This window comes from Scyliorhinus torazame, chromosome 2 (genome assembly GCF_047496885.1).
Source record: "Scyliorhinus torazame isolate Kashiwa2021f chromosome 2, sScyTor2.1, whole genome shotgun sequence".
NCBI classification, from domain to species: domain Eukaryota; kingdom Metazoa; phylum Chordata; class Chondrichthyes; order Carcharhiniformes; family Scyliorhinidae; genus Scyliorhinus; species Scyliorhinus torazame.
The window spans coordinates 330,181,205-330,207,431 of NC_092708.1; the positions used below are offsets into that span (position 1 = coordinate 330,181,205).

General features: G+C 49.7%; 1 protein-coding gene across 2 annotated transcripts in view; it reads left to right on the forward strand.

The window, feature by feature from the left end:
• vcpkmt (valosin containing protein lysine (K) methyltransferase) overlaps nucleotides 1–25,918 on the forward strand; it is a 173,845-nt gene extending 147,927 nt beyond the window's left edge. The window contains exons 5-6 of one of the 2 annotated variants that reach the window (XM_072489801.1): nucleotides 21,707–21,841; nucleotides 25,616–25,918. In XM_072489801.1, coding sequence (XP_072345902.1) covers nucleotides 21,707–21,838 — 132 coding nt within the window. In that variant the 3' untranslated portion in view covers nucleotides 21,839–21,841; nucleotides 25,616–25,918. Of the gene's footprint in view, nucleotides 1–12,099; nucleotides 12,722–21,706; nucleotides 21,842–25,615 lie in introns of those variants that run through there. The other variant, XM_072489803.1, reaches the window with a different exon arrangement.
• The last annotated feature ends 309 nt before the right edge of the window (nucleotides 25,919–26,227 follow it).

Sequence of the window (26,227 nt, forward strand, 5' to 3'; positions counted from 1 at the left end):
AACCGTTTCCACATTTGTTTATCACTCTCAGAACCGTCCTCCTGTAACCTTATGACGTCTTGGATGGTTGGCATTGACTTGTCAGAAGCAGACATATTTATAGTAGATCGTTTAGTCTGACTTAACATCTTAGGCACCATCACTTGCTGAATTTGCGCGGCTGTCCGCGCTGCACAATCTGCTCGTTCATTACCAACGTCAACTGGGGTTGTACCATTCGTGTGGGCAGCGCATTTAATAACGGAAATCTGCGCGGGCATAAGGAGGGCCTGCAGTAGGTCATTAACTAAACCCCGGTGGGATATTTGACCACACATAATCATGTCAGGTTGTTCTGACAAAATGTCACTCAAATCGCCCCTTATTGTGGTAGTTTCCTGAATCAAGGCTAAACAGTCGTGGCCAGGTGCGTCTTCATGGACAGGGGGACCACTAAGAAAACAGGCTGGATTGATAGTGGTACAGTATTTAAATGTCAGACGTGGATTGTTCAAAAGGTATATCTCATACCTATTCTGACGAGCTGCGGTAAGATGCTGAGTCTGCAGTTGCCTCAGTAGTGCGATGACCGAGTGGGAGCTATACACCGTAATATCCTGTTGGAGGGTGAGAACATGTAACGGCTATGCGATGGCATTGATTGAATGTAAATCCTGTACTAATCGGTACTGGTCTGGTTTGGCTGGTTTAGGCACAGCAAGTATGGGGGTGTTACATTCTGATTGGCAAGGGACCAAAATACCCTGTTTCAACAGCTCTTGAATTAATTTATCTATTGATGGAGCAGCTTGAGATTTCAGGAGGTATTGTCGAATGGAAGGTAGCTTTACATGATCCTTAATCATCACCTTAATAGGTGTAACATTTGTCTTTCCCACTTGTGATGGGTATTCCGCCCAGACCTGTGGATTGACATATTCCAACACATCATGTCCCCTGTGATGCCATATCCCTGGCATGGTACTGGTCATGGACCTGACGTGTAATATGAGGGCTTACCGAAGCTGACTGTGGCCATAAATGTGGTGATATTGTAACAAAATCGGCTGTACCTTCTTTTCCCGTGACTGTGGCTGTAACCTTGACTGGCCATTCGGTCTCAAGTAATGGCCGGTATTTGTCCTCCAACTCCCTGTTTCGTCCAGTTCTGTCATAGGCCAGGGTAACGTGATGCAGTGACTGTTCAACGTCTAACGTCCACCACTGGGGGGTGATAGAAATATAGCACTGTTGTCTCATCCTCCTCTCCGCTGATCCACCCACCCAAAGTCACTATATTGGAGCTCCTGCTGGTAAACTACCATTTCTGCCGCTTGTTGGGGTCGCAGATCATCCTTTTTCATTACATACTCAGTCTTAACCTTTGTAACTGTGCCTCCTTCTTGGCCTACACCCTCCTTCCTGTAAAATCTGACTGCCCTTGCCATCTGGGAAGGGTCGTTCTCTGTCCAATTCATGTTATTACATTTCACAGCAGTAACCACAGAAGGTGGTAGGCAATGCATTAACAGAGCACAGTATTGAGGGGAATTCTGACCATTTTGATACAGCAAATCGCCTGACTGCCCCCGGTAGATTTCATTAAAACGCTCCAGAAATTCCTCTGGCTCTTCAATCTTCCTAGGTTTTAGGTCTAAGATAACAGAAAGATTTATGGGCCTTTGAAATGTGCTATTCAACGCATTCAAGATCTGTGTCCTTCTTTTCTCTATTTGCTCTCTATTTTTTAAACTTAAAAATGTTTGAAAATTCAAATTGAATTACTGCAACTTGCAAGCTTAGCTCTGATCTCAACTCAGAACTAAATTTACAATTTGCTTAACACAAACTTGTATAACATTTACAACTTAATTATTTCTTTATCTTAACAATTTTTCTTTTAACAAGTTTTTTTTTTCTTTTACATACACATAAGTATTAGCAAAATCAACTATCATCTCCAGATTGACACTTTTTAAAATGGTGTCCATGATCTTCTTTAAGTTTCTATTAATCTCCAGATAAAATGAGATAAACCTTATTTCAAGTAAGTAAAACTTAAGATTCTGGCAATTTCAATCAATTGCTTTCGAAAATAATAACTTTTATCAAAGAGGTGGAGAAACCCACTGGTTTCCTTTAATTAATTCAAAAAATAACTTTGCTGGTGTTCACTGACTCAAAGGAAAGGTATCCGATTACACTACGGCTGCTGCTGTTATCTCAAAGCCTGAGTGAGAAGCACTGTCTGTTTTCAACTTCGCCTGCTGCTGTTAACCCTTTGAGAGACTTCTGCTTCAACCAATATGCAGCATTCCTCACAATCTCAACTAGACCTCGGAACTGCGTTTTCCGCCAATACAGTCCAAGGAGACAATTTTAGCTTAATCAACTATATATTTAAAACACTCACACATAGAGTTGAACCATCTTCAGATTTAAAAACAGTTATACTGGACTGAACCTTCATTAATGAAGTCACATCAGCCCCTGAACCCATATAATAGACTGAACCTTCATTAATGAAGTCACATCAGCCTCTGAACCCTTATACTTGGAATTGAATCATCATTTGCGATGTCCCATCAACCCAAAACCCTAACCCAAGCCGAAACAACAATATGAAATCCCATCAATTAAATTGCTAATCCCCAGACTGACCTGTGATTTCGTCGAGGCGGTCTTTCTGTGCCAACCGCGAGTGACCAGACTAATCAGACGATAAGAAGAGGGGAACAATCAATGCGCGGTCGTTTTCCAGTTCTACATTGAGGGCCCTTTGTTCCCCATCCTCCTGTTCATAATCAGTCTAATTCTGATTTCGCAGTTGGATCAGGATCGCCCTGAGAAATCCCGGTTTTCGGCACCAAATGTTGATTCCCAAATTTCTTTCTCTGTCAGTCTGGCCTCAATAAAAGTTGAGATGGATTCGCACGTAAAAAGAAGTTATTTATTTAGCTTGCAAGCTTGATTCATTTCATAGAAATATAAGAGACATCCAGTTTCCTATATCCCAGAAAGCGAATGAACAAAGAAACAAAGGGATCTCTGCAAATCAATTCAAATGGTATCAAGTTTCACATACTCGACGCCCGTAGGTCAGCCTATATCCCTCCTGACCTGTTTGATCTATTCTGATTGGCTCACTTCCAATCCCTTTCTCTGGCCCCTATCAATGCAGCATCACTCTCATAGACACACCTCTTCCTGCTTTTTCCATGCGGTCTCAAATCCCTTTCTCCCTAACTGCCAGAATCAAAGTGGCTTATTTCTACATTACATTAACTAGTATCTCTAAAGTAACTATTTTATATCACATTCGTCAGAGATGCCGGCGTTGGACTGGGGTAGCACAGTAAGAAGTCTTACAATACCAGGTTAGCGTCCAACAGGTTTGTTTTGAATCACTAGCTTTCGGAGCACTGCTCCTTCCTCAGGTGAATGAAGAGATGGGTTTCAGAAACATATATATAGACAAAGTCAAAGATGCAAGACGATACTTTGAATGCAAGTCTTTGCAGGTAATTAAGTCTTTACAGGTCCAGACGGAGCAACTAGAGAGACGGATAATCACAGGTTAAAGAGGTGTAAATTGGCTCAAGCCAGGACAGTTGGTAGGATTTCGCAAGCCTAGGACAGATGGTGTGGGGTGAATGTAATGCAACATGAATCCAAGGTCCCGGTTGAGGCCGCACTCATGTGTGCGGAACTTGGCTATAAGTGCCTGCTCGGTGATTCTGCGTTATCATGCATCCTGAAGGCCACCTTGGAGAACGCTTACCCGAAGATCAGAGGCTGAATGCCCTTGACTGCTGAATTGTTCCCCGGCTGGAAGGGAACATTCCTGCCTGCCGATTGTCATGCAATGTCCGTTCATCCATTGTCGCAGTGTCTGAATGGTCTCGCCAATGTACCACTCTTCGGGACATCCTTTCCTGCGGCATTTACGGTAGAACGTTGGCCGAGTCACACAAGTATGTACCGCGTACCTGGTGGGTGGTGTTCTCACGTGTAATGGTGGCACCCATGTTGATGATCTTGCACGCCTTGCAGAGATTGCCATGGCAGGGTTGTGTTGTCTCGTGGTCGCTGTTCTGAAGGCTGGGTAGTTTGCTGCAAACAATGGTTTGTCTGAGGTTGCGTGGTTGTTTGAAGGCAAGTACTGGGGGTGTGGGGATGACTTTGGCAAGATGTTCACCTTCATCGATGATGTGTTGAAGATGTCGTAGTTTCTCCGCTCCGGGGAAGCGGACGACGAAGGGTACTCTGTCGGTTGCGTCCCGTGTTTGTCTTCTGAGGAGGTCTGTGCGTTTTTTTGCTGTGGCGTGTTGGAAGTATCGATTGATGAGTCGAGTGCCATATCCAATATCAATATTAGTTGGCATGTCTCTTTCCCAAGACTGCAAAGTACCCAATGCAGGATCTAGAACACAAGGTATCATGAAAATTAACTGTCAGGACTTTTTCCACTGGGGGAATAGGAGAGTCAAGAGAAAAGGTTGTCTTGTGTTATAACCTGCCTACTTACCATTGGCTGGGGACTAATGACTATCCCACAATCCTGTGGGAGTATGAGCTTCCCCAATGAGGGGGGCGGAGAAAGCACTAGTAAACTCCTAGTATAAATAAGCTGGCCAGTTCAGGAACCAGGAGGAAGGTTCCTGTAGCAAGGGAAGTTACTGCTACTGTTATGTATCTATGTTATAGTAAATAAATGTTATTACTTTGTATCCTTAAAACTCGTGCTGGATTCTTCGTGGCCCTTACAAAACTGGCGACGAAGGTAAAAGTGAATAGCTGTCTACACTGCTGAAGCCACCTCCCTGGATTTTTGTTGGATACAGGTTGGAAGTTGTTTTCTATTATACCATGCCACTGTACGGACGTTTGGATGTTTTTGATGCTGCGCTGGAAAGCTGGAACCAGTACACACAACGGATGCGTTACTATTTCCGGGCAAACAATATCACTGAAAACGAGCGCCAGGTGGTCATATTGCTCACCGCCTGCGGCCCGCATACGTTTGGGGTGATTAGGAGCCTTACGTACCCAGCTGCGCCGGACACCAAAACGTTTGATGAACTTGTGAATATAGTGGGGCAACACTTTAACCCAACCCCGTCCACGATAGTCCAGCGTTACCGGTTTAATACCGCTGAGAGGACCCCTGGAGAATCCCTTGCCGATTTTCTACCCAGGCTACGCAGGATTGCAGAGTACTGTGACTATGGTGAGACCTTGTCAGAAATGTTACGCGACCGTTTGGTTTGCGGTATTAACAATGCAGCCACCCAGAGAAAGTTGTTAGCGGAGCCAACATTGACTTTTCAACAGGCCATCCAAATAGTCTTGTCCCGAGAGAGCACAGAGCGAGGAGTACAGGAGCTACAGGGAATGGAAGTGCATGCCTTGGGGCGCAACCCCTTCCGTCCGAAAACATCCCCCTGCACTCCTGCGGTACCTTGGGCGAGGCAACGTCCGGACCGACGCCAGTGGCCGTTGGACATTCCTTCCCAAAGGGAGCCTTCTCCAGAGCCAATTGATGAGGAGCCATGTCCGTGTCAGACTTGTAGGCGCCGACCCCGTCGCGGACGGCGGTCCTGGGGATGCCAGAGGCGCCGTCGTTCCGACCGAAACTGGGACCAGCCCAGGGGCCGTAACTGGGACCAGCCCAGAGGTCGTACCTTCCATGTGGATGACTACTCCTGAGGACGTGGAGACGGAGGACAACTGCCTGCAGCTGCATTGTGTGGCAGCTCCCCGTATGGCCCCCATTAAGGTGACAGTACGGGTCAATGGCCACCCGCTTGAGATGGAGTTGGATACTGGCGCAGCGGTCTCCGTGATCGCCCAGAGGACATTCGACCGCATCAAGCAGGGTATACAGACCCTTACATTAACCGACTCACAGGCCAGGTTGGCCACCTACACGGGGGAACCACTGGACATTGCAGGAACTACAATGACCCCTGTTGTCTATGGACGCCAGGAGGGGCATTTCCCACTTATCGTGGTGCGCGGCCATGGGCCCAGCCTGTTGGGTCGGGACTGGTTGCGCCATTTGCGGTTGCAATGGCAGCACATCCTCCAAACAGTTTCTGAAGGGTTGACTGAGGTGCTAGGACGATACCCAGATGTATTCCAGCCTGGTTTGGGGAAAATAAAAGGGGCCGTAGCCCGTATCCAAGTTGAACCAGGAGCCACGCCGCGTTATTTCCGGGCGCGCCCAGTGCCTTACGCCTTGCTCGAGAAGGTAGAGTTTGGAGAGTTTGGGTATTATCAGGCCCGTCCGTTTTGCTGACTGGGCAGCACCAATTGTACCTGTAATGAAGCCAGATGCCACAGTTCGCTTGTGTGGCGACTATAAACTTACAGTGAATACAGTTTCCCGACTCGACCGATATCCAATGCCTCGCATAGAGGATCTCTAAGCGAAACTTGCAGGTGGACTCTCATTCACAAAATTAGATATGAGTCACGCCTACCTGCAGTTGGAGCTGGACCCTGCCTCCCGACCATATATAACGATTAATACACACCGGGGCCTGTATGAATATACACGGTTGCCCTTTGAAGTATCCTCTGCCTGCGCAATTTTTCAACGTGTTTTGGAGGGCATTTTGAGAGGTTTACCACGCGTGGCTGTCTACCTAGATGACGTTTTGATTACAGGGACGTCGGAGCAAGAACATTTGGAAAATCTGGAGGCTGTCCTTAGACGCCTTTCTGAGGCTGGAGTCCGTTTACGTCGCACAAAGTGCGTATTTCAGGCAAAGGAAGTAGTCTACCTAGGTTATCGGGTGGACCGCGAAGGTCTGCACCCCGTCGCAGAGAAGGTGCGTGCAATTCAACATGCCCCCGCCCCGACTGACACTTCGCATCTTCGTTCTTTTCTCGGTCTCGTAAACTATTACGGGAAGTTCCTCCCCAATCTGGCAACTACGCTGGCCCCTTTGCACCTTCTGCTAAAGAAAAATCACACCTGGGTTTGGAGTCAGCCGCAAGAAACCGCTTTCCGGCGGGTAAAGCAACAATTGTCGTCGTCTGGGTTACTAACCCACTATGATCCTGGAAAGCCTTTGCTCGTCACATGTGATGCATCCTCGTATGGTATTGGGGCCGTCCTGTCCCACAAGATGGAGAACGGGGCCGAGCGACCGATAGCTTTCGCCTCCCGCACATTGACTGCAGCGGAGAAAAAGTACGCGCAGATCGAGAAGGAGGGCCTGGCAGTGGTTTTTGCGGTGAAACGCTTCCACCAGTACGTGTACGGCCGCCATTTCACTATCGTGACTGATCATAAGCCCCTGCTGGGACTTTTCAGAGAGGATAAGCCAATACCGCCCATTGCTTCTGTACGGATCCAGCGCTGGGCTTTGTTGCTTGCTGCATACGAGTATTCTCTGGAGCACAAACCAGGTACGCAGATAGCAAATGCCGACGCACTGAGCCGATTGCCTTTATCGATCGGCCCCATGTCGATCCCCACGACCGGTGAGGTGGTTGCAACCCTAAATTTTATGGACACCTTGCCTGTCACGGCATCACAGATCCGTGAGTGGACCCAGACGGAGCCAGTCCTGTCAAAGGTTCGGCACATAGTCCTGTATGGTGGGCAGCATAGACAGCTCCCAGACGAGTTGCGGGCATTTTCCTTCAAGCTGTCAGAATTCAGCGTGGAAGACGGCATCCTCTTGTGGGGGACGTGCGTGATTGTCCCAGAAAAAGGCCAGGAGCTGATACTATCAGACTTGCACAATGGGCATCCAGGCGTGACCAAAATGAAAATGTTGGCCCGTAGTTATGTCTGGTGGCCAGGCCTCTACACTGACATTGAGAAGGTGGCCCAAAACTGCTCCATTTGCCAGGAGCATCAGAAGCTTCCGCCGGCCACACCCCTACATCACTGGGAATGGCCAGGGCGGCCTTGGGCACGCTTGCATGCAGATTTCGCAGGCCCTTTTCAAGGATCCATGTTCCTTCTACTAATTGACGCCCAGTCCAAATGGCTAGAGGTGCATAAGATGCAGGGGACAACGTCCTGCGCAACAATTGAAAAGATGCGTTTATCGTTTAGTATGCATGGCCTCCCCGAGGTGCTGGTCACGGATAATGGCACTCCATTCACGAGTGAGGAGTTTGCTAGGTTCACAAAGATGAACGGCATCTGCCATATCCGCACTGCCCCTTACCACCCGGCGTCAAATCGGTTGGCAGAGCGCGCAGTGCAGACATTCAAAAGAGGCCTAAAGAAGCAGTCTTCCGGATCAATGGACACGAGACTGGCTCGCTTTTTCTTTACGTACAGGACCACCCCCCATGCAGTGACTGGGGTAGCTCCCGCAGAACTCCTAATGGGCCGGAGACTTCGCACCCGCCTTAGTATGGTTTTCCCGGACATTGGCGCAAAAGTACGCCGCACACAAGAACGGCAGGGACAGGGATTTTCTCGGCATCGTCCGATTCGGCAGTTTGCGCCCGGTGACCCAGTATTCGTTCGGAATTTTGCTGGTGGTGCCCAATGGGTTCCTGGTGTAATCTTTCGCCAAACGGGCCCTATATCTTACCAAGTGCAAGCCCAGGGTCGTCTCCAGCGAAAACATGTAGACCACGTTCGGTCCAGAAGATCATCCCCTCAAAAGATTCCCCGACCCCGGAGCTCATTTCAACAGCCGCAGCGACCAGAGACAAGGGAAGGTAGTCCTCACAATCTTCCACTGGTGCCTCACTCGAAGCCTGCGCAGGTCGTTACGGAACCGAATGGAGATAGAGACGTTGACATGACGGAGGCAGCAGACTCTGACTCCGAGATGGAGACACAGGATGCATCAGAGGGGGATTCCTTGGGTCCACGGGCCGTGGATGTACAACCGCGCCATTCATCACGGAAGCGCCGGTCTCCGTCTCGTTACACGCCGCCTGATCCAGCGCCACGTGCAAATGGCGTCCGGCCTGCGGCCAAACGAGTCCGACGCCCTCCTTCGCCAGGGTCTTCGGTGGATTCCTTGGACTTTGGGGGGGAGGGATGTTATAACCTGCCTACTTACCATTGGCTGGGGACTAATGACTATCCCACAATCCTGTGGGAGTATGAGCTTCCCCAATGAGGGGGGGCGGAGAAAGCACTAGTAAACTCCTAGTATAAATAAGCTGGCCAGTTCAGGAACCAGGAGGAAGGAGTATGTAGCAAGGGAAGTTACTGCCACTGTTATGTATATATGTTATAGTAAATAAATGTTATTACTTTGTATCCTTAAAACTCGTGCTGGATTCTTCGTGGCCCTCACAAAATCTTGTCAAGGATAAAGTTTTCAAGGTGCAGATATTTAATAAAAGGAATGTCTTGGGATGTCAAATTGTGGAATAGCTGTCCTAAGGACAACAAGGAAGCACCACTGAATATATCTCCCAGCCTACAAATGCCTCTATCTTTCCAAGTATCGAATCCAGGGTCCATAAGATCTTGTGGGAAGTCCGGGCTGCCCTGGATAGGAGAGAGAGCGGAAGTCAGTTTAGATATCCCTTTCGAGTTGACAGACCATTCTCCATGCTCTAAACATATTAATAATAGGATTTGTGTACCTAGTAGAACCCAACCTAAAGTCCCCATAAAATAACCCAAGACCTGCAAAGAGTAAGTGACTGATCTGCGTAATTATCGAGCCAAATGGAGGTAGGATCCTTTCTAACCCAGTGACTGAAAATCCTAAATTGAGAGGCTAATTGGTACAGTCTAATATTTGGGACACCCAAACCCCCTTTGGAATTTGGGAGCTGCGACTTTGCGAACTTTAGACGAGGCTTATTTTTTTTCTATATAAACAAGCAAATCATTACATTAAACACCATTCAGACTCTAGCAGACAACAAGATTGGCAATATATAAACAAAGGATCCAGCAATCTAGGCAACAAATTAATCCAATCAAAACAATTGTACCCAGCCATGATGCCGCCAGAGAGGACCATCGAGTCAAGTCCCATCTAATAGTTGCAATTAACTGAGGAAAATTGGCCCCATACAGTTGTTTGAAAAAAGGGATAATTGCAACACCCAGATAAGTGAACCCCAATGAAGACCACTTAAAAGGAGAATTAGCAAGGGGGGGGGGTGGTTTACCACTCAACCCTCCCATCGGCATAGCTTCCGACTTTGTGAAATTAATCTTATAACTGGAGAAGACACTAAATCTATCTACAACGTCAATGATAGTGGGAACTAAGACATCCGGCTTTGACACGAACAGCAGCACATCGTCAGCAGGAAGCATTATCTTACGCTGTTTCCCCCCGCAGCACAGCCCAAATATTGCCTAATTGCCTCCAGCAATAGCTCTATTGCAGTGCGAACAGCAAGGGCCACAGGGGTTAGCCCAGCCTCATTCCTCTCTGAAGACCAACGTTCTTAGATCTATAAGCATTCGTGAGCACTGCCACCAAACACCTGAATCCATTTAACATATTCCTCACCCAGCCCAAATCTCCACAACGTATAAATTTAGGAATTCCACTCCACCCTGTCATAGGCTTTCACTGCATCCACTAACCCATCCAATGCCTGCTTCTGGAAAACTTGAATCACATTCAGTAACCTTCTGACATTATTGCTAGAAAACCGACCCTTTATGAACCCAGTCTGGTCCTCTGGGAGAATTCCCTCTAACCTACGCACCAATACCTAAGAAAACAATTTCAAATAAACATTCAAAAGCGAGATTGACCAATAGGAGGTACACTCCTCCGTGTTTTTGCCTGCCTTCAAAATCGAGGCAATATTCGCTTCCTAGAGCATTAGTGTAGCAGACCTGTCTCAAAAGAATGTTAGTACATACCAATTAAAGGATCTATTAACAGGTCCTTAAATTTCCTGTCAAACGCACATCCAAAACCATCCAGCCCAGGAGCTTTGCCCAGCTGCAGCTCCCAATGGTCACAGCCACCTCGGGCGGGATTCTCCGTGACTCGGCGCGATGGCCCGAACCCGGTGGCAAAAACGGCGCGAATTACTCCGGCGTCGGACTCCCCGGAACGTCGCGAATTCTCCAGCCGGGAATGGGCTAGCAGTGGCGTGACGCCATTCACGACGCGTCACTCGTCACGGATGCACGCGGCGTCACTGACAAAGGACGGCCCCCCCCCCCGGCATCGCAGCACAAAATATGGCCACCCTCCCCCACGTTGAGGCACAAAAGACGCTCCCCCCCCGGAGGCCCGTCAAAATGGCTGCCCTGCACACAGCACCGAGGTTCCAGGAGCAGGACATCGAGGCGCTCCTGGACACAGTGGAACAGAGGAGGGAGGCCCTGTCCCCCGGACACGGCCGCAGGGTCGCCCCACACCTCAGCCGGCACTCGTGGAGGGAGGTGGCAGAGACTATCAGTGCTGTGGCCATGACAGCCAGGACAGGCGTCCAGTGTCACAAGAAGGTCAATGACCTTGTCAGGGCAGCCAGGGTGAGTACCCCCCCCCCCCCCCCCACCTCCGATGTGCGGCACAGCCCTAGGTGCAACCGACATGGCTCCACCCACCCATTCAGGCTGCAGTGGCAGGATGGGTTGTGAACCTCTGCCAACATACACACAACCGCTGGTCCGCATGTATATGTCTGCCTAACACTGTTGCCCTTTATCCCTGCCACCCACCCCCCCCCCCCCCCCCCCCCCACAGGAGAAGCACGCTCACAACAACTGGCTCACAAGAACCGGAGGGGGTCCACCCGAACTGCGACCACTCACCATCCATGAAGAGAGGGCCCTGGAACTTACAGGCGGACCCGTGGACCGGGAGGTTGCGGGTGCAGAGGTTGGGGGCGCGCCACCAAGTGAGATCCCCCACTGCCTGCCCCCCTTTCCCCCTTCCCCCATATTCCCCTTCCCCCATATCCTGATATCCCCCTTCCCCCATATCCCCTTTCCCCCATATCCACCATATCCCCCTTCCCCCATATCCCCCATATCCCCCGTATCCCCCTCTCCCATATCCCCTTCCCCATATCCCCCTTATCCCCCATATCCCCCTCCCCCATATCCCCCTTCCCCCATATCCCCCTTATCCTCCATATCACCCTGCCCCCTATCCCCGTCTGCGTGTCTAACCATGCATGCTGTATTGTGTATTGCAGGACCAAACGTCGACCCACCCGTCCCTGCGGATGGCGACCACCCCCAGGACGATCCAGGATGGCCACGAGCCAGGGACAGACCCGGAGCACCAGGGGGACGACGCCCCCATCTAGAGCGAGTGCGGCGACGCCGGTGGGCCAGACCCAGCGACGAGGGGGGCAGCCACGGGAAAAGTCCCCCGTCGCAGCCGACCGAGGCACCTCTACCCAGGACACACCTACCCAGGACACCCCTACCCAGGACACACCCACCCAGGACACCGACGCACAGGACACCGACACCCAGGACACTGATGCACACGACACCCACACACAGGGGACGGTTGGACAAGAATCACCACTCTAGGGGACCCTGGACTTCGGGTTGGATGAGGAGCACGGCACTACGCCACTGCTATCTCCTCCACCCTCCACCATCGCAGAGACACTCACTTTAGCGATGAGGCATCTGGGACACTAACTGATGCTGTACCATCTGGGGAACCACCTAGACGTAGTCAAAGGGCCCGTAAGGCCAAAAAATTAGACACTGAGTAAGTTGGCACGGGTGCAGGGCACAGATTAGTTATAGGGACTAGGGCACGTGTATAAACTGTTTATTATTAAAATCACTTTCACAGAAGCTGCCTTTGTGCTTTGTCTGATGCGTGTGGGGGTGTGGTGTGAGGTGAGCGTCAGTGTGTGTGAGGGGTGATAGAACGTTGGCCTCAGGTGAGTGTGCCCCCCTCCCCCCGGGTCGCCCTCGCCAAATCCCCGGGCAGATGACGGGACCATGCGCTGCAGTGTCACGGCCGCATGCAGTGACGGTCCGGGTGGAGGGTGGTACTGTGGCCATGGGTCAGACATTGTCCAACGATGTAGAGCCCGGAGCTCATCGCAGAGCGGGTTGTCATCATCCTCCATGGACTGCAATAGACACACTTCCACCGGCGACCGTGTGAGCCCGGCCCGTTGTGCTGCAGGTGGATGTGCAATGGAGGGGTGGTGTGCATGCGGGTGGGGTGAGGGTGGTTGGTGGTGGGTGGGTGGGGTCAGGGTGGTAGGCTGGTGGGTGGGGTGAGGGTGGTAGGCTGGGGGTGGGTGGGGTGAGGGTGATTGGTGGTGCGTGGGTGGGTGGGGTGAGGGTGGTAGGCTGGTGCCATAGTGTGCAGTCTGTGCCCATATTTGGCGATTCCCACGCCCCCCTAGCCCGTGAACCGGGCGGCTATCAGCCTGTCCCGTGCCCGCTAGCCCAGCCGGTAACGGTGGGCAGCCTCCCGTCCATGTCCACCCCGTCTGTCCTGACAATTGCCCCCATCCTCCTCACCTGGGGAGTACTGCGCCTTGTCTTGCTGCTCCTCCCCTTCCCCCTCCTCTGCCTTCGGCACATCGCCCCTCTGCTGGGCTATGTTGTGCAGGACGCAGCAGACCACAACGATGCGGCCGACCCTATCTGATGGGTACTGGAGGGCCCCCCCAGAACGGTCCAGGCACCTGAAACGCATCTTTAGCAGCCCAAAGCATCTCTCATTCACACCCCTGGTCGCTGCATGGGCATCGTTGCAGCGGTTCTCCACGTCAGTCTGTGGCCTCCGTATAGGCGTCATCAGCCACAACCGCAACGGGTAACCCCTGTCGCCCAGCAACCAGCCCCTCAGCCGGGAGGTGTCCCTTGAACATGGTGGGGATGAAAGATTGCGCCAATACGAATGAGTCATGTACACTGCCCTGGTACCGGGCGCAGACGTGCAGGATCATCATGTGGTGGTCGCAGACCACCTGAATGTTCATGGAATAGGTCCCCTTCCTATTCGTGAACACGGCCCTGTTATCTGCAAGTGGCCGCATGGCAACGTGCATCCCATCGATCGCCCCCTGGACCATGGGCATCCTGGCCGCCGCAGCAAAGCCCACTGCTCGGGCATCCTGGCTGGCCCGGTGCACGGGGAACTGGATGTAGCGCTCTGCAATCACATATAGGGAGGGCGTCTGTCACTGCACGGATGCACCGTTGCCTGCCAGATGCCGGACAGGTCCCCACTCGGCGCCTGGAATGACCCCGTGGCATAAAAGTTCAGGGCCATCGTAACCTTGATGGCCACAGGGAGAGGGTGTCCTCCCCCAGTGCCATGCGGTGCCTGGTATGCCATCAGGTGGCAGATATGGGCAACGGTTTCCTGGCTCATCCGGAGTCTCGGGCAGCACGGTAGCACAGTGGTTCACACAATTGCTTCACAGCTCCATGGTCCCAGGTTCGATTCCCGGCTTGGGTCACTGTCTGTGCGGAGTCTGCATGTTCTCCCCGTGTGTGCGTGGCTTTCCTCCGGGTGCTCCGGTTTCCTCCCACAGTCCAAAGATGTGCAGGTTAGGTGGATTGGCCATGCTAAATTGCTGTTAGTGTCCAAAAATTGCCCTTAGTGTTGGGTTGGGTGGGGTTACTGGGTTATGGGGACAGGGTGGAGGTGTGGGCTTGGGTAGGGTGCTCTTTCAAAGAGCCGGTGCAGACTCGATGGGCCGAATGGTCTCTTTCTGCACTGTAAATTCTATGAAATTCCTCCTGCATGCCCAGTCCGTGAGGTCCTGGTACGTTGAGCGGGGCCAGTACACAGGGGGCCTCAACGGGCGTCTCCGTCGCCATGGCACCACCACCTCCTCCTCCTCCTCCTCGTCCTGTCGGGCGGGCGGCCCTCCAGCCTGGACGTCTGCCACCTGCCTCCCTGCAGCACGCTCCTCTGCGGCAGCCTCCGCCGCCTCCCTGGCACGCTCCTGCTCCAGCTCCCCCAGGGCAACATGTAGAAATGTGGCTCCCGCCACGGCGGCCAACATCGCTGGGTGATGACCAAACAAAATGGCTTGCAGGGGGTCGGGGTGGAGGGGGATAGACGACATGTCTCATCATTGCCCATACCACCCCCCCCCTCCCGCAGCCAGGTGCCATGGGCTGCATGGTTGCGACTGTTGGAAGCTGGCACCTGGCCAGGCGGACACGCTCCCCAAACATCCCGCCCCGTCCCGGCATGTGCTCTCCCCCGCCCAGCACTCGCCCTCTCCTCCCCGGCATTCGCCCTCTCTGCCCCAGCACGTGCACCCCAACCCCCACCCCCCCCCACCCCGGCACGCGCCCCCTCCCCAGCACGCGCCCTCTCCTCCCCGGCACGCGCCCTCTCCTCCCAGCAATTGCCCTCTCCTCCCCGGCCCCCCCCCTCCCCTCCCCGGCACGCGCCACCATCCCCCCCTCGCCCTCCCCAAACCCCGCCCCCCCGTACGCACACGCCAACGGGTCCCCCCAATCACCACCAACTGCGGCCGTGCAGTCTCTTCTCCTGTGGCCGCCCCACACCGAGCCCTATCTCCGCGCTGGCCTGGTTGACGCCGTTAAATAGGTGGTTTGATTTACGGGTCACGTCGGCGGGACTTCGGCCCATCCGGTCGGAGAATTTGGGCGGCCCCGGGGCCCATTGCGTCGCCCCGGTCCTCACCATTCTCCGAGGCGGGCGGCGCGATTCAAGTCGACGGGACTTTGGGGGTGGCCGGAGAATTCGGCAGCCGGCGGGGGCGGGATACCTTTCGAGATAGGAATATTAAGGGCAAAACACTGATCCTCTGAAGCCAACGTAAGCTTGAGGAAAGAGAAGAATCACTCCAAACGTGTCACTACATCACCAGACTAATCCGATTGATATTATTCAGCATAAAAATCCCTAAATGTCCAATTAATGTCCTCAGTTTTCATTAACCTAGAGTTCTGCCAAGAGTTACGCACAGAGGGGATAGCCCTAGAGGCAGCCTTCTTCTTGGTAAAAATAACAAAGTATTTACTCTGCTTATTTCCAAACACACACAATTTTTGTTTTGTGAACTTTAAACTCCTCTTGCCCCATTGTGTCAGCAAGAAATCAAGAGCCACCCTAATAACTTCCCTCAACAACTGCCTGCCAGGAACCCATCAAGGAAGAAATAGCGAGGCATCTGGATGGAAATTGTCCCATTGGACAGGCGCAGCATGGGTTCATAAAGGGCATGTCGTGCCTAACTAATTTAGTGGAATTTTTTGATGCCATTAACAGTGCGGTAGATACAGGGAGCCAATGGGTGTGGTATATCTGGATTTCCAGAAAGCCTTTGACAAGGTGCCACACAAAAGGTTGCTGCATAAGATAAAGATGCATGGCATTAAGGGGAAAGTAGTAGCACGGATGGAGGATTGGTTAATTAATAGAAAGCAAAGAATGGGGATTAATGGATGTTTCTCTGGTTGGCAATCAGTAGCTAGTGGTGTCCCTCAGGGATCAGTGTTGGGCCCACAACTGTTCACAATTTACATAGATGATTTGGAATTGGGGACCAAGGGCAATGTGTCCAAGTTTGCAGACGACACTAAGATAAGCGGTAAAGCAAAAAGTGCAGAGGATACTGGAAGTCTGCAGAGGGATTTGGATAGGCTAAGTGAATGGGCTAGGGTCTGGCAGATGGAATACAATGTTGACAAATGTGAGGTTATCCATTTTGGTAGGAATAACAGCAAAAGAGATTATTATTTAAATGATAAAATATTAAAACATGCTGCTGTGCAGAGAGACCTGGGTGTGCTAGTGCATGAGTCGCAAAAAGTTGGTTTACAGGTACAACAGGTGATTAAGAAGGCAAATGGAATTTTGTCCTTCATTGCTAGAGGGATGGAGTTGAAGACTAGGGAGGTTATGCTGCAATTATATAAGGTGTTAGTGAGGCCACACCTGGAGTATTGTGTTCAGTTTTGGTCTCCTTACTTGAGAAAGGACGTACCGGCACTGGAGGGTGTGCAGAGGAGATTCACTAGGTTAATCCCAGAGCTGAAGGAGTTGGATTACGAGGAGAGGTTGAGTAGACTGGGACTGTGCTCATTGGAATTTAGAAGGTTGAGGGGGGATCTTATAAAAACATATAAGATTATGAAGGGAATAGATAGGATAGATGCGGGCAGGTTGTTTCCACTGGCGGGTGAAAGCAGAACTAGGGGGCATAGCCTCAAAATAAGGGGAAGTAGATTTAGGACTGAGATTAGGAGGAACTTCTTCACCCAAAGGGTTGTGAATCTATGGAATTCCTTGCCCAGTGAAGCAGTAGAGGCTCCTTCATTAAATGTTTTTAAGATAAAGATAGATAGTTTTTTGAAGAATAAAGGGATTAAGGGTTATGGTGTTCGGGCCGGAAAGTGGAGCTGAGTCCACAAAAGATCAGCCATGATCTCATTGAATGGTGGAGCAGGCTCGAGGGGCCAGATGGCCTACTCCTGCTCCTCGGTCTTATGTTCTTATGTTCTATCTTCCTCCTCTGCTTCAGCCAATCTTAAACACCAACCAGCGCTGGTTTTCCAGAATTCTGCACTTTTTGTTGACTGTGTAAGAAATAACTAACCCCCTAGCATAAGCTTTGCAGGCCTCCCACAGAATAGAGGGGGTAACATCTGAAGCGGAATTAACTCAGTAAAAAAGCTCAAACTCCTTCTTAAAATATGTAGTAAAGGATTTAGCCCTGAGCAGAAAGGTGCCGAAATGCCATGGCCCAGATTGAGGGGGCAAGCCCTCAAGCAAAATCTCCAGTAAGACAGGAGAATGGTCAAAGGTCACAATGCTACCTATAGAGCATGAGGACACCAAATGTAAGATTGCCCTAAGCACAAGAAAAAGTCAATTCTAGGAGGAAATTCTTTATCTCTAGAATGTAAGGTCCTCCACACATCTAGGGTCCCATTTTCTCACATACTGATGTCCCTTTTGGTGGCAAAGTAGTCCATGTGCTCCTCACATTTATTGTTGGAAGTGAGAGTGGAGGAGACCAGGGGAGAGGAGTTTAAGAAGTTGGCTTGCATGAAAGAATAATTGCATTTCACAGTGATGCTGGAATAGAAAGCAATTAGCAGATGAGAGAACGAGCCAATGTGGCAGTGAATGGCTAAATCAGTTGTCCCCTATATCTGTTCAAGTCTGTGTCTCCTGGAGTAGGGGTGAGTGCCATTCTAGGAGGAATAGCAAGGGTGAGAGCGTGTAATGGTTTTAATGTTTTAATGAAAGGAACGTTGGCAAGTTTTGTGGAGAGGACTGAAACAAATGATGAGTATTGTCCACCCTTGCTGCACCACATTGAAGGCATATACTCGGGCTGTGCTGCTGGCAGCCTGCTCTGTCAAGGCCTGCTTGGTAGTGGTCCTGGTACTATCCTGGCGGTCAGTCAGTGCCCTCCTTAAGTCCTTCCCTTCCCTACAAGGAGCTCCATTAAATCACCTGAAAGTCTGAAGGTTGCCCTGCGGTAGACCACTGTAAAGATAACTCTTCACAAACTTTTGAAAAGGAGGATGGCAACGGAGAACCTCAACCTTGAGAGGTGCAGGCCCAATCTAGGCCATGAAATTGTGCCATGCAAATTGACAGCCTGCTGGTTTCCCCATGCAAAGCCAAGGGGCTGGTGCACATTCATTAAGTTAAAGAGAAATCTGGGTGTTTGCTTACCTGATGTTGTGAAGGATTCCAACACACCCAAAGCCCCATCCATCTGATTTCCCCCCTTCACAACCCGGGTTTCAGGAACTACTGTTTTGGGATGAGAAATGGTTTGCATTGCTCAGTTTTGAAAACCTACAAAGCAGCAGAACTTCAATGACATTTTCAACAAAATGTGCTAGCAGGATTCATTCTGATTTATATTTGTGGCTTTTGCTACGGTAAAACATACAACCACTTTTGCACAATGATGTTGTTGTGCTGCACTGTCTGAGCTTTTCCTTCTTTTAGTCTTTCCCCACAGTACATTCAGTATTCAAGCTCCATCCATTGATTATTGCATCAATGACAAGGCTCAGCTGGCTGACTGCACATGTTAATGTAATAAGGCAGTTCTTTCAATATTTGACATATGCTGCAGCTGGGCACACCGGGCTACTCATTTATATGTGGATTAATAATTTCTACTGTTGACTACAGCTGTATTTTATCAGTCATGTATTTTAATTGTAACCGGAAAGGGGCCTGAACCTCATGTTTGACCATGAGCTGTAGCCACCATATGGGCATTCCTGCCATAGTAAGCCACCTGTAGGAGGTTCGTAGCCTCTCCGGCTGAGCTTCCAGGCAACTTGTTTTTGGGTGGTGAGGGTCTCTGACAGGCCAATAACAGACCTGGTCCCTTCAAAAAACAAATTCCAAAATGTCCTGAACTGTTTTTGTGAGCAGTTACCAGTGAAGAGTCAGTGATTAGGACGCTCAATGCCTGTACAAGTAGGACTACGGGTGAATTAGAGAAGTGCAAATATCTCAGAGGGCTGAGGGGTTCATGGAGATTACAGAGATCGGGAAGGGAAAGTCCACAGAGGGATATGAAAACAAGAATGTTAAAATTGAGGCATTGCTTATCAGACCAGCGAGCACACGGGTGATAGGTGAACTGGACTTGCTGTGATCCAGGACATGTGCAGCAGAGTTTTGGATGAGTTTATGTTTAGGGAGGGCATAAGATAGGAGGACGAGTGGCTAATTTCAGGCCCATCCATTTATGTCAAAGTGCTGACAACCTGCACCCCCCCTCCTCCCCTCCGCAATTTTTAATTTATCCCAATTTCTTTTTCAGGCAGGAAATAGGTGGCTTCCAGTTAGAAATTGCTCCCATGGGGTACAAGTGAAGAATTATGGGGGCTCAATCATTTTTTAAAAATAAATATTTTAATTGGAGTTTTCCAGTTTAACAAAGTAACAGCACATGTGAATCTGGTATTTACAAACAAGTTTGCGTCTTTTTACATCGGATTTTATATGAGCCCCCCCCCCCCCCCCCACCCCTTCCTTCATTGGTGGTTAATTCCCCTCTTAGTGTTTTTATTATTGGGAGGGGGGCGGCCTGCTTGGCCCTTCCCCTCCTCCTCTTGACCCCATGTTTTGTTTTGTGCTTCCCTTGGGTTCCCTTCCATCCCCTCCCCCCTCTACCCCCTTCTCTTGTGTGTGCCTTCCTTAGTCTTTCTCCCTCTCATCCCCTCTCTTCCTAGTCACTATTGGCCTCGAACAGGTCTTGGAACAGGCTGATGAATGGCCCCCATGCTTTGTGGAAGCCCTCATGGGTGCTCAATCATACAAATGCCATTAAAGCCACAGAACATAGTATTTTTTAATAAGGATATCATCAACAATATGATGCTTCTGGAGGCAGAATTGGACTTTGCCTCACATGATTTTCAGTAAAAATGGGTTGAAACCTACTCAATTTGTTGCTGATTGCACGTGACGAAAATGGATGGCAATTACTCTGGTTGCCATGTTGATTAGGCATCACAGAGAGACGACCTGTCAGACACAAGTGTCAGAACCATCACCTGTGCAAATGGAGGGCCTAACATTGACTTCAAGGCCTCCTTGCTAGATTGGATTGTGTCTGACAGCAGCATGTAGGGTGATACTTAACAGGAACACTGGAGACTGCTGCCTAAAGAATGCTAGTAACCTAAATGTGGAGCTAGAATGAGCAGGGGTGCTTCTGCTGTCTTCTCAATTTTCCAGCTGGTTTGTTCCCCCTCCGCCTCCAGGCTTATCATGGGCTTCAGTGCCACCATCCCTGGCGGCCAATCTTCATGCTCATGAGGAAGAGTGAATTTGTCTTGCGGTGATTGTGGCACCTGGTATTTAGGCCCAATAGCACAATTTTCCTGTAATCTTCTTGCGCCATCGGTCTTGCTGCTGCAGTTTCTACCCCAGGTATTGGGCGGGATTCTCCGACCCCACGTCGGGTCGGAGAATCGGCAGGGGGGCGCGAATCACGCAACACTGATCCGACGCCGGTCCGACCGGAGAATCGCCGCCATTGGCCTGCCCGGCCATTCTCCCTGCGCGATGGGCCGAGTGCCCACCGAGTCCTACCTGGTGGGATCTTGCCGTTCATGTTGAGGGGGGTGGCCCGGGGCGGGGGGGCTCCAGGGCGGCCTGGCCCGCGATTGGGGCCTACAGATCGGCGGGCGGACTTATCCCGGTGGGGGCCTATGTTCCTCCGTGCCGGGCTCCTGTAGGTCTCCGCCATGTTGCATCAGGGCCGGCACGGAAACGAGAACTGAAACACCCGCGGCACCCGTGCTGACACTCGGATCGGCAACTGGAGCAGCGTGAGGCTCTTCAGTGCCGTGCTGGGCCCCTGTGCGGCGCAGGATCGCTGATCCTAGGGACCAGATGACACCGTCGTAAAACGCTCCGGCGTTTACGACGGCGTCAACACTTTGCCCCAGGATCGGAGAATCCCACCCACCTCTGTGTGCGGAAGGGGGGTGGGGGCGGATGTGGTTCCGGTAATTATTGCTGAGGAATCATCACTTTAAAACGGTCATTAAGAAAATGAAATGAGAGATTAGGAAGAGGAGTTTCTTTTCTCGAGATTTGGAATGCTTTGTTACCGAGAATGCTTAATTGCATTTCCTTTCCGGTTACAATTAAAAGACACGACTCATAAAATACAGCTGTTGTCAATTGCAGAATTTCTAAATAATTACATTGAATATGCAGCACAAGAAACGGGCTGTTCCGTACTCATTTGTCTCCGCACAGTGTTTAAGCTCGTCATGAGCCGATCTTTCCACCCTTCTTCATCTAACCCAGTGTTTTTCAAATTTTTTTGTCAGGGATCTATTTTTACTAACCGGCCATCATTCGGGATCCACGCCGGCCGACCTTCACGACCCATGCTGGCTAACCTTTGTGACCCATGCCAGCCGACCTTCACGGCCCATCATTTTCACTTACCTTTAATGTGACAGGTGAGCCTGCTTGGTCCTCACAATCTCACTTGTTCTGTTATTCAAATGTTACATTTCTGATTTTGACTTCAGTGGATGATGTAAGTATGATCTCACCGCATCTGTTGAAAAAATTAAAGAGGTTTGCCCTCGAACTCGCCATGCTTAGTCTTCAAATGTCTTTGAAGGTTTGAGGGTTATAAGCTTTGATTTGCCAGTACTTCCCTGCATGTAACACACATGAACTTTGAATCCTGATTTGCAGTGGCACAATGAATAACTCATACCTCAAGTAATCATCTTTATGCTGCTTTGTTCCTGTTTCCAGCTTCTTCTTCATGGGTTGTTCACCAGACGCCCTGAAGTTCACAACAGCACTGCAGGCAGCGACAAAATGGAGGAATCTCTCTCATGCCCAGAACAGGTGACGTCAGTGTACGGGTCGTGTGACCTGGTCTCTGCTACCACTCTAGGCTGGAAGACTCCAGTGATAAAAAAAATCTGCTCCTAGGTCAGTGCGCTGACATCAGGAAGGGGTGTTCTGCCCCGCTGGGCTCTGGGCCAGCGCACTGCTGAGGGGGCACGCATGCGTGGAACGGCCGGCATTCTGAAAGCCGGTCGTGGCTGGCATTTATAAAAGCCGGTAGCGCCATCGGGCACTTCTTCCCATGATCTGGAACGCCACGATGCATGGCTCCGCAATCAGGAATGCTGCAACGCATGGCCCCGTGACCCTCCCGACATCTGCCCGCGACCCATGACCCACGACCTACGACCCTGGGTTTGAAAATGACTGATCTTACCCGATCAGCATAACCATTCCATTAATTTCTTTCTAATGTGTACGTCTTGCTTGCCCTAAATGCCTCCATTCTATTCACCTCAACTACTCCCTGAGGTAGCAAAATATACATTCTAACCCCTCCCTGAGGGAAAAAGGTTTTTCCTAAATTTGCTAATGGATTTTTTATTTAACATATTTATTTTTAGTTTTGCTTTTCCCCCATAAGTGGAGACATCTTGATATCTATCTTGCCAAAAGCCTTTCGTAATCCTAGTGAACTCCATCAGATTATCCCACAGCCTTCTCTTTTTCTGGAGAAAAGTGCCACAAGCCTGGTCAATATTTCCTGATCTTCAGGTGTACCCTCTTAGTTCTGGCAATGGGCAGCACGGTAGCACAGTGGGTAGCACAGTTGCTTCACAGCATCAGGGTTCCAGATTCGATTCCCAGCTTGGGCCACTGACTGTGCGGAGTCTGCACGTTCTTCCCATGTCTGCGTGGGTTTCCTCCGGGTGCTCCGGTTTCCTCCCACAAGTCCCGAAAGGTGTGTCGTTAGGTGAATTGGACATTCTGAATTCTCCCTCAGTGTACCCGAACAAGCGCCGGAATGTGGTTACTAGGGGCTTTTCACCGCAACTTTATTGCAGTGTTAATGTAAGCCTACCTGTGACAATAAAGATTATTAACATCGTGTCAACATTCCTTGCACATGCACCAGTGCCTTTATATCATTTTTATAATACATTGAGATCAAAACTGCGCACTGTTCTCCAAATGAGATCTAACCAAACTTCTGTGTAAATTTAACATAACTTTGCAGCTTTCCAATTCTGTCCTGTAGAAACGAACCCCAGTGCTCTGTCAACTATTTCTTTTTCAAATGCTCTAATTAACCTGTGTAATTTAACGATTTGTATATCTATTTCCCGAGATCCCTTTGCTCGTTCACTCCATTTATGCGGGTGCAGAGGAGATTTACCAGGATGTTGCCCGGTATGGAGGGAAAATCTTATGAGGAAAGGCTGATGGACTTGAGGTTGTTTTCGTTGGAGAGAAGGTTAAGAGGAGACTTAATAGAGGCATACAAAATGATCAGGGGGTTAGATAGGGTGGACAGTGAGAGCCTTCTCCCGCGGATGGAAATGGCTGGCACGAGGGGACATAGCTTTAAACTGAAGGGTAATAGATATAGGACAGAGGTCAGAGGTAGGTTCTTTACGCAAAGAGTAGTGAGGCCGTGGAATGCCCTACCTGCAATAGCAGTGAACTCGCCAACATTGAGGGCATTTAAAAGTTTATTGGATAAACATATGGATGATAATGGCATAGTGTAGGTTAGATGGCTTTTGTTTCGGTGCAACATCGTGGGCCGAAGGGCCTGTACTGCGCTGTATCGTTCTATGTTCTATGTTCTATGTTCTATGCCCTTATTTTACCAAGAACATGGAAATAGAAGAGTGGGGCTACCCAGGGCTTTGGGGAAGAGAGCAAATCATTGGAATTCTTTTTGAATTGCTTTTGAAAGAAGATATTGTTAGTTAAGGGATGCAATCCAAGGACAAGAATGGTTCTTATCAATTGTACATAGAGTGCAAAAGCTTATTTACATTTAGAAGTGCCATTTGATCTATATTTTTGAGCCCAATCTCTTTTAACATGCACAGAATATGCAATACTTTAATGTTGAGCTTCAGAAACACCTTGTTATTAAATTAAATCCTAAATTTAGGCTCAGGATTAATGTATATTTTACATGCCACACAAGAGAAGCAAAAAGACATGGCAAACCAGAGCCGAGGTTCAGCCAGAACAAAAACCTAAACCAATTGATGATTTCAAAAATCTCTGGATGACCAACACAAAATGATCAAGTTTAGAATTTAGCATGTAAGAACCTTGCTTCAGTCAGAATTTCTTTTGCCTTCCCTTAAAGTTACCTATTTCCACATGACGTCTTGTGGATTTTTGCTAATTAGCATTAACTTTTAAGTATATTTATGCATCTATTCCCTTAACTTGTCCAAAATTGGGGTGGATGAGGAGATGTATTATACACATGGTGCGAAGGTGAAAATCATTTAGTTAAATTCATTTACAGGATGTGGGCGTCACTCGTTGGGCCAACATTTATTGTCCATTCCTAGTTGCCCTTCAGAAGGTGGTGGTGAGCTGCCTTCTTGAACCACTGCAATCCCTGAGGTGTAGGTACACCCACAGTGCTGTTAGGGAGGGAGTACCAGGATTTTGTCCAGTGACATGAAGAAATGGCAGTATATTTTCATGACAGGGTGGTGGGTGATTTGGGAGGGGAACCTCCAGGTGGTGGTGTTCCCAGGTATCTGCTGCTTTTGTCCTTCTAGATGGTCGTGGTCGTGGGTTTGGAAGGTGCCGTCTAAGGAACCTCGGCGAGTTACTGCAGTACATCTTGTAGATGGTACACAAGGCTGCCACTGTTGGTCAGTGGTGGAGGGTTTGAATATCTGTGGAAGGGGAGCAATCAAGCGGGCTGCTTTGTCCTGGATGGTGTCGAGCTTCTGGACTGTTGCTGGAGCTGCGCTCATCCAGGCAAGTAGAGAGTATTCCATTATACTCCTGACTTGTGCCTTGTAGATGGTGGACAGGCTTTGGCGGTCAGGGGGTGAGTTGCTCGCCACAGGATTCCTAGCCTTTGACCTGCCCTGGTAGCCACAGCATTAATATGGCTGGTCAAGTTCAGTTTATGATTTTGCAAAGATCCCAGAAATTGGATGGTCTCGGTTTTCCAAATCGCACCTAAAGTCACACTGATGATACACCTTGAACATTTCCCCATCAACTCCATGGACCGTGCAGGCAACTGTCTAGCTTTTAGGCCGTGTTGTAGCTTTTGCGTGGACAAAAAGCCAAATACTTCATCTAGCATTCGAAAGCCATGTGCAGCGTGGGGGTAGGGCAGAGGGAGCGTATTACTCTTGGATATTTTGGGGGGTTTTCTAAATTCAAAGTCTGAACCGTGGGCGTGTGTTTTACAGGGGGAGCACTGGCACCGAAGATTTGCCAGAATTTTCCGAAAACATTCCAAGAAAAAGTCAATATTTCCGAAAAATATATTTCAGTTCAGTTCACTTTAAAAATGAGCCTGTTCATGCATAAGAGATTGTTAAAGAGGTTCCTCCCGACCCCAGCTTGCCTGGCTGTAGTTCAACAAAGCAACAAATCAAATCCATGCATCCCCGCTTTCACTGAACTGGAGTTTTCCTGATATTTTCCATGTGTCTTCGTAATGTATTTTTAATGAGCCATTAAAAACCATCCGTTTGAAATTTTGGACGATCCTGAAATGTTCTCGGCTGGAAATTTATTTTAAAAGTCTTAAGGTCTGAAAAACGTTTGAAGAAAAGCTGAAACGTCAATGGGGGTGAAATTGGTTTGAGTCGGCTATGCAAAATGGGCAATACTGCTATGGCAGCTCGTTTTACACTCAGCACGGTTATCTTGAGTGCGGGGCTGAGGAGAGACCATCGGGTGGAAGGAAAGGAAAATCAAGGGCTCAGTGACCAGAGGTTGATCTTGCATAATGACCAGTTTGCAGAGCAGTGTCACGTTCCGGGAGGCATCTGCCCTGTTGGTCATGGTATGGTCTG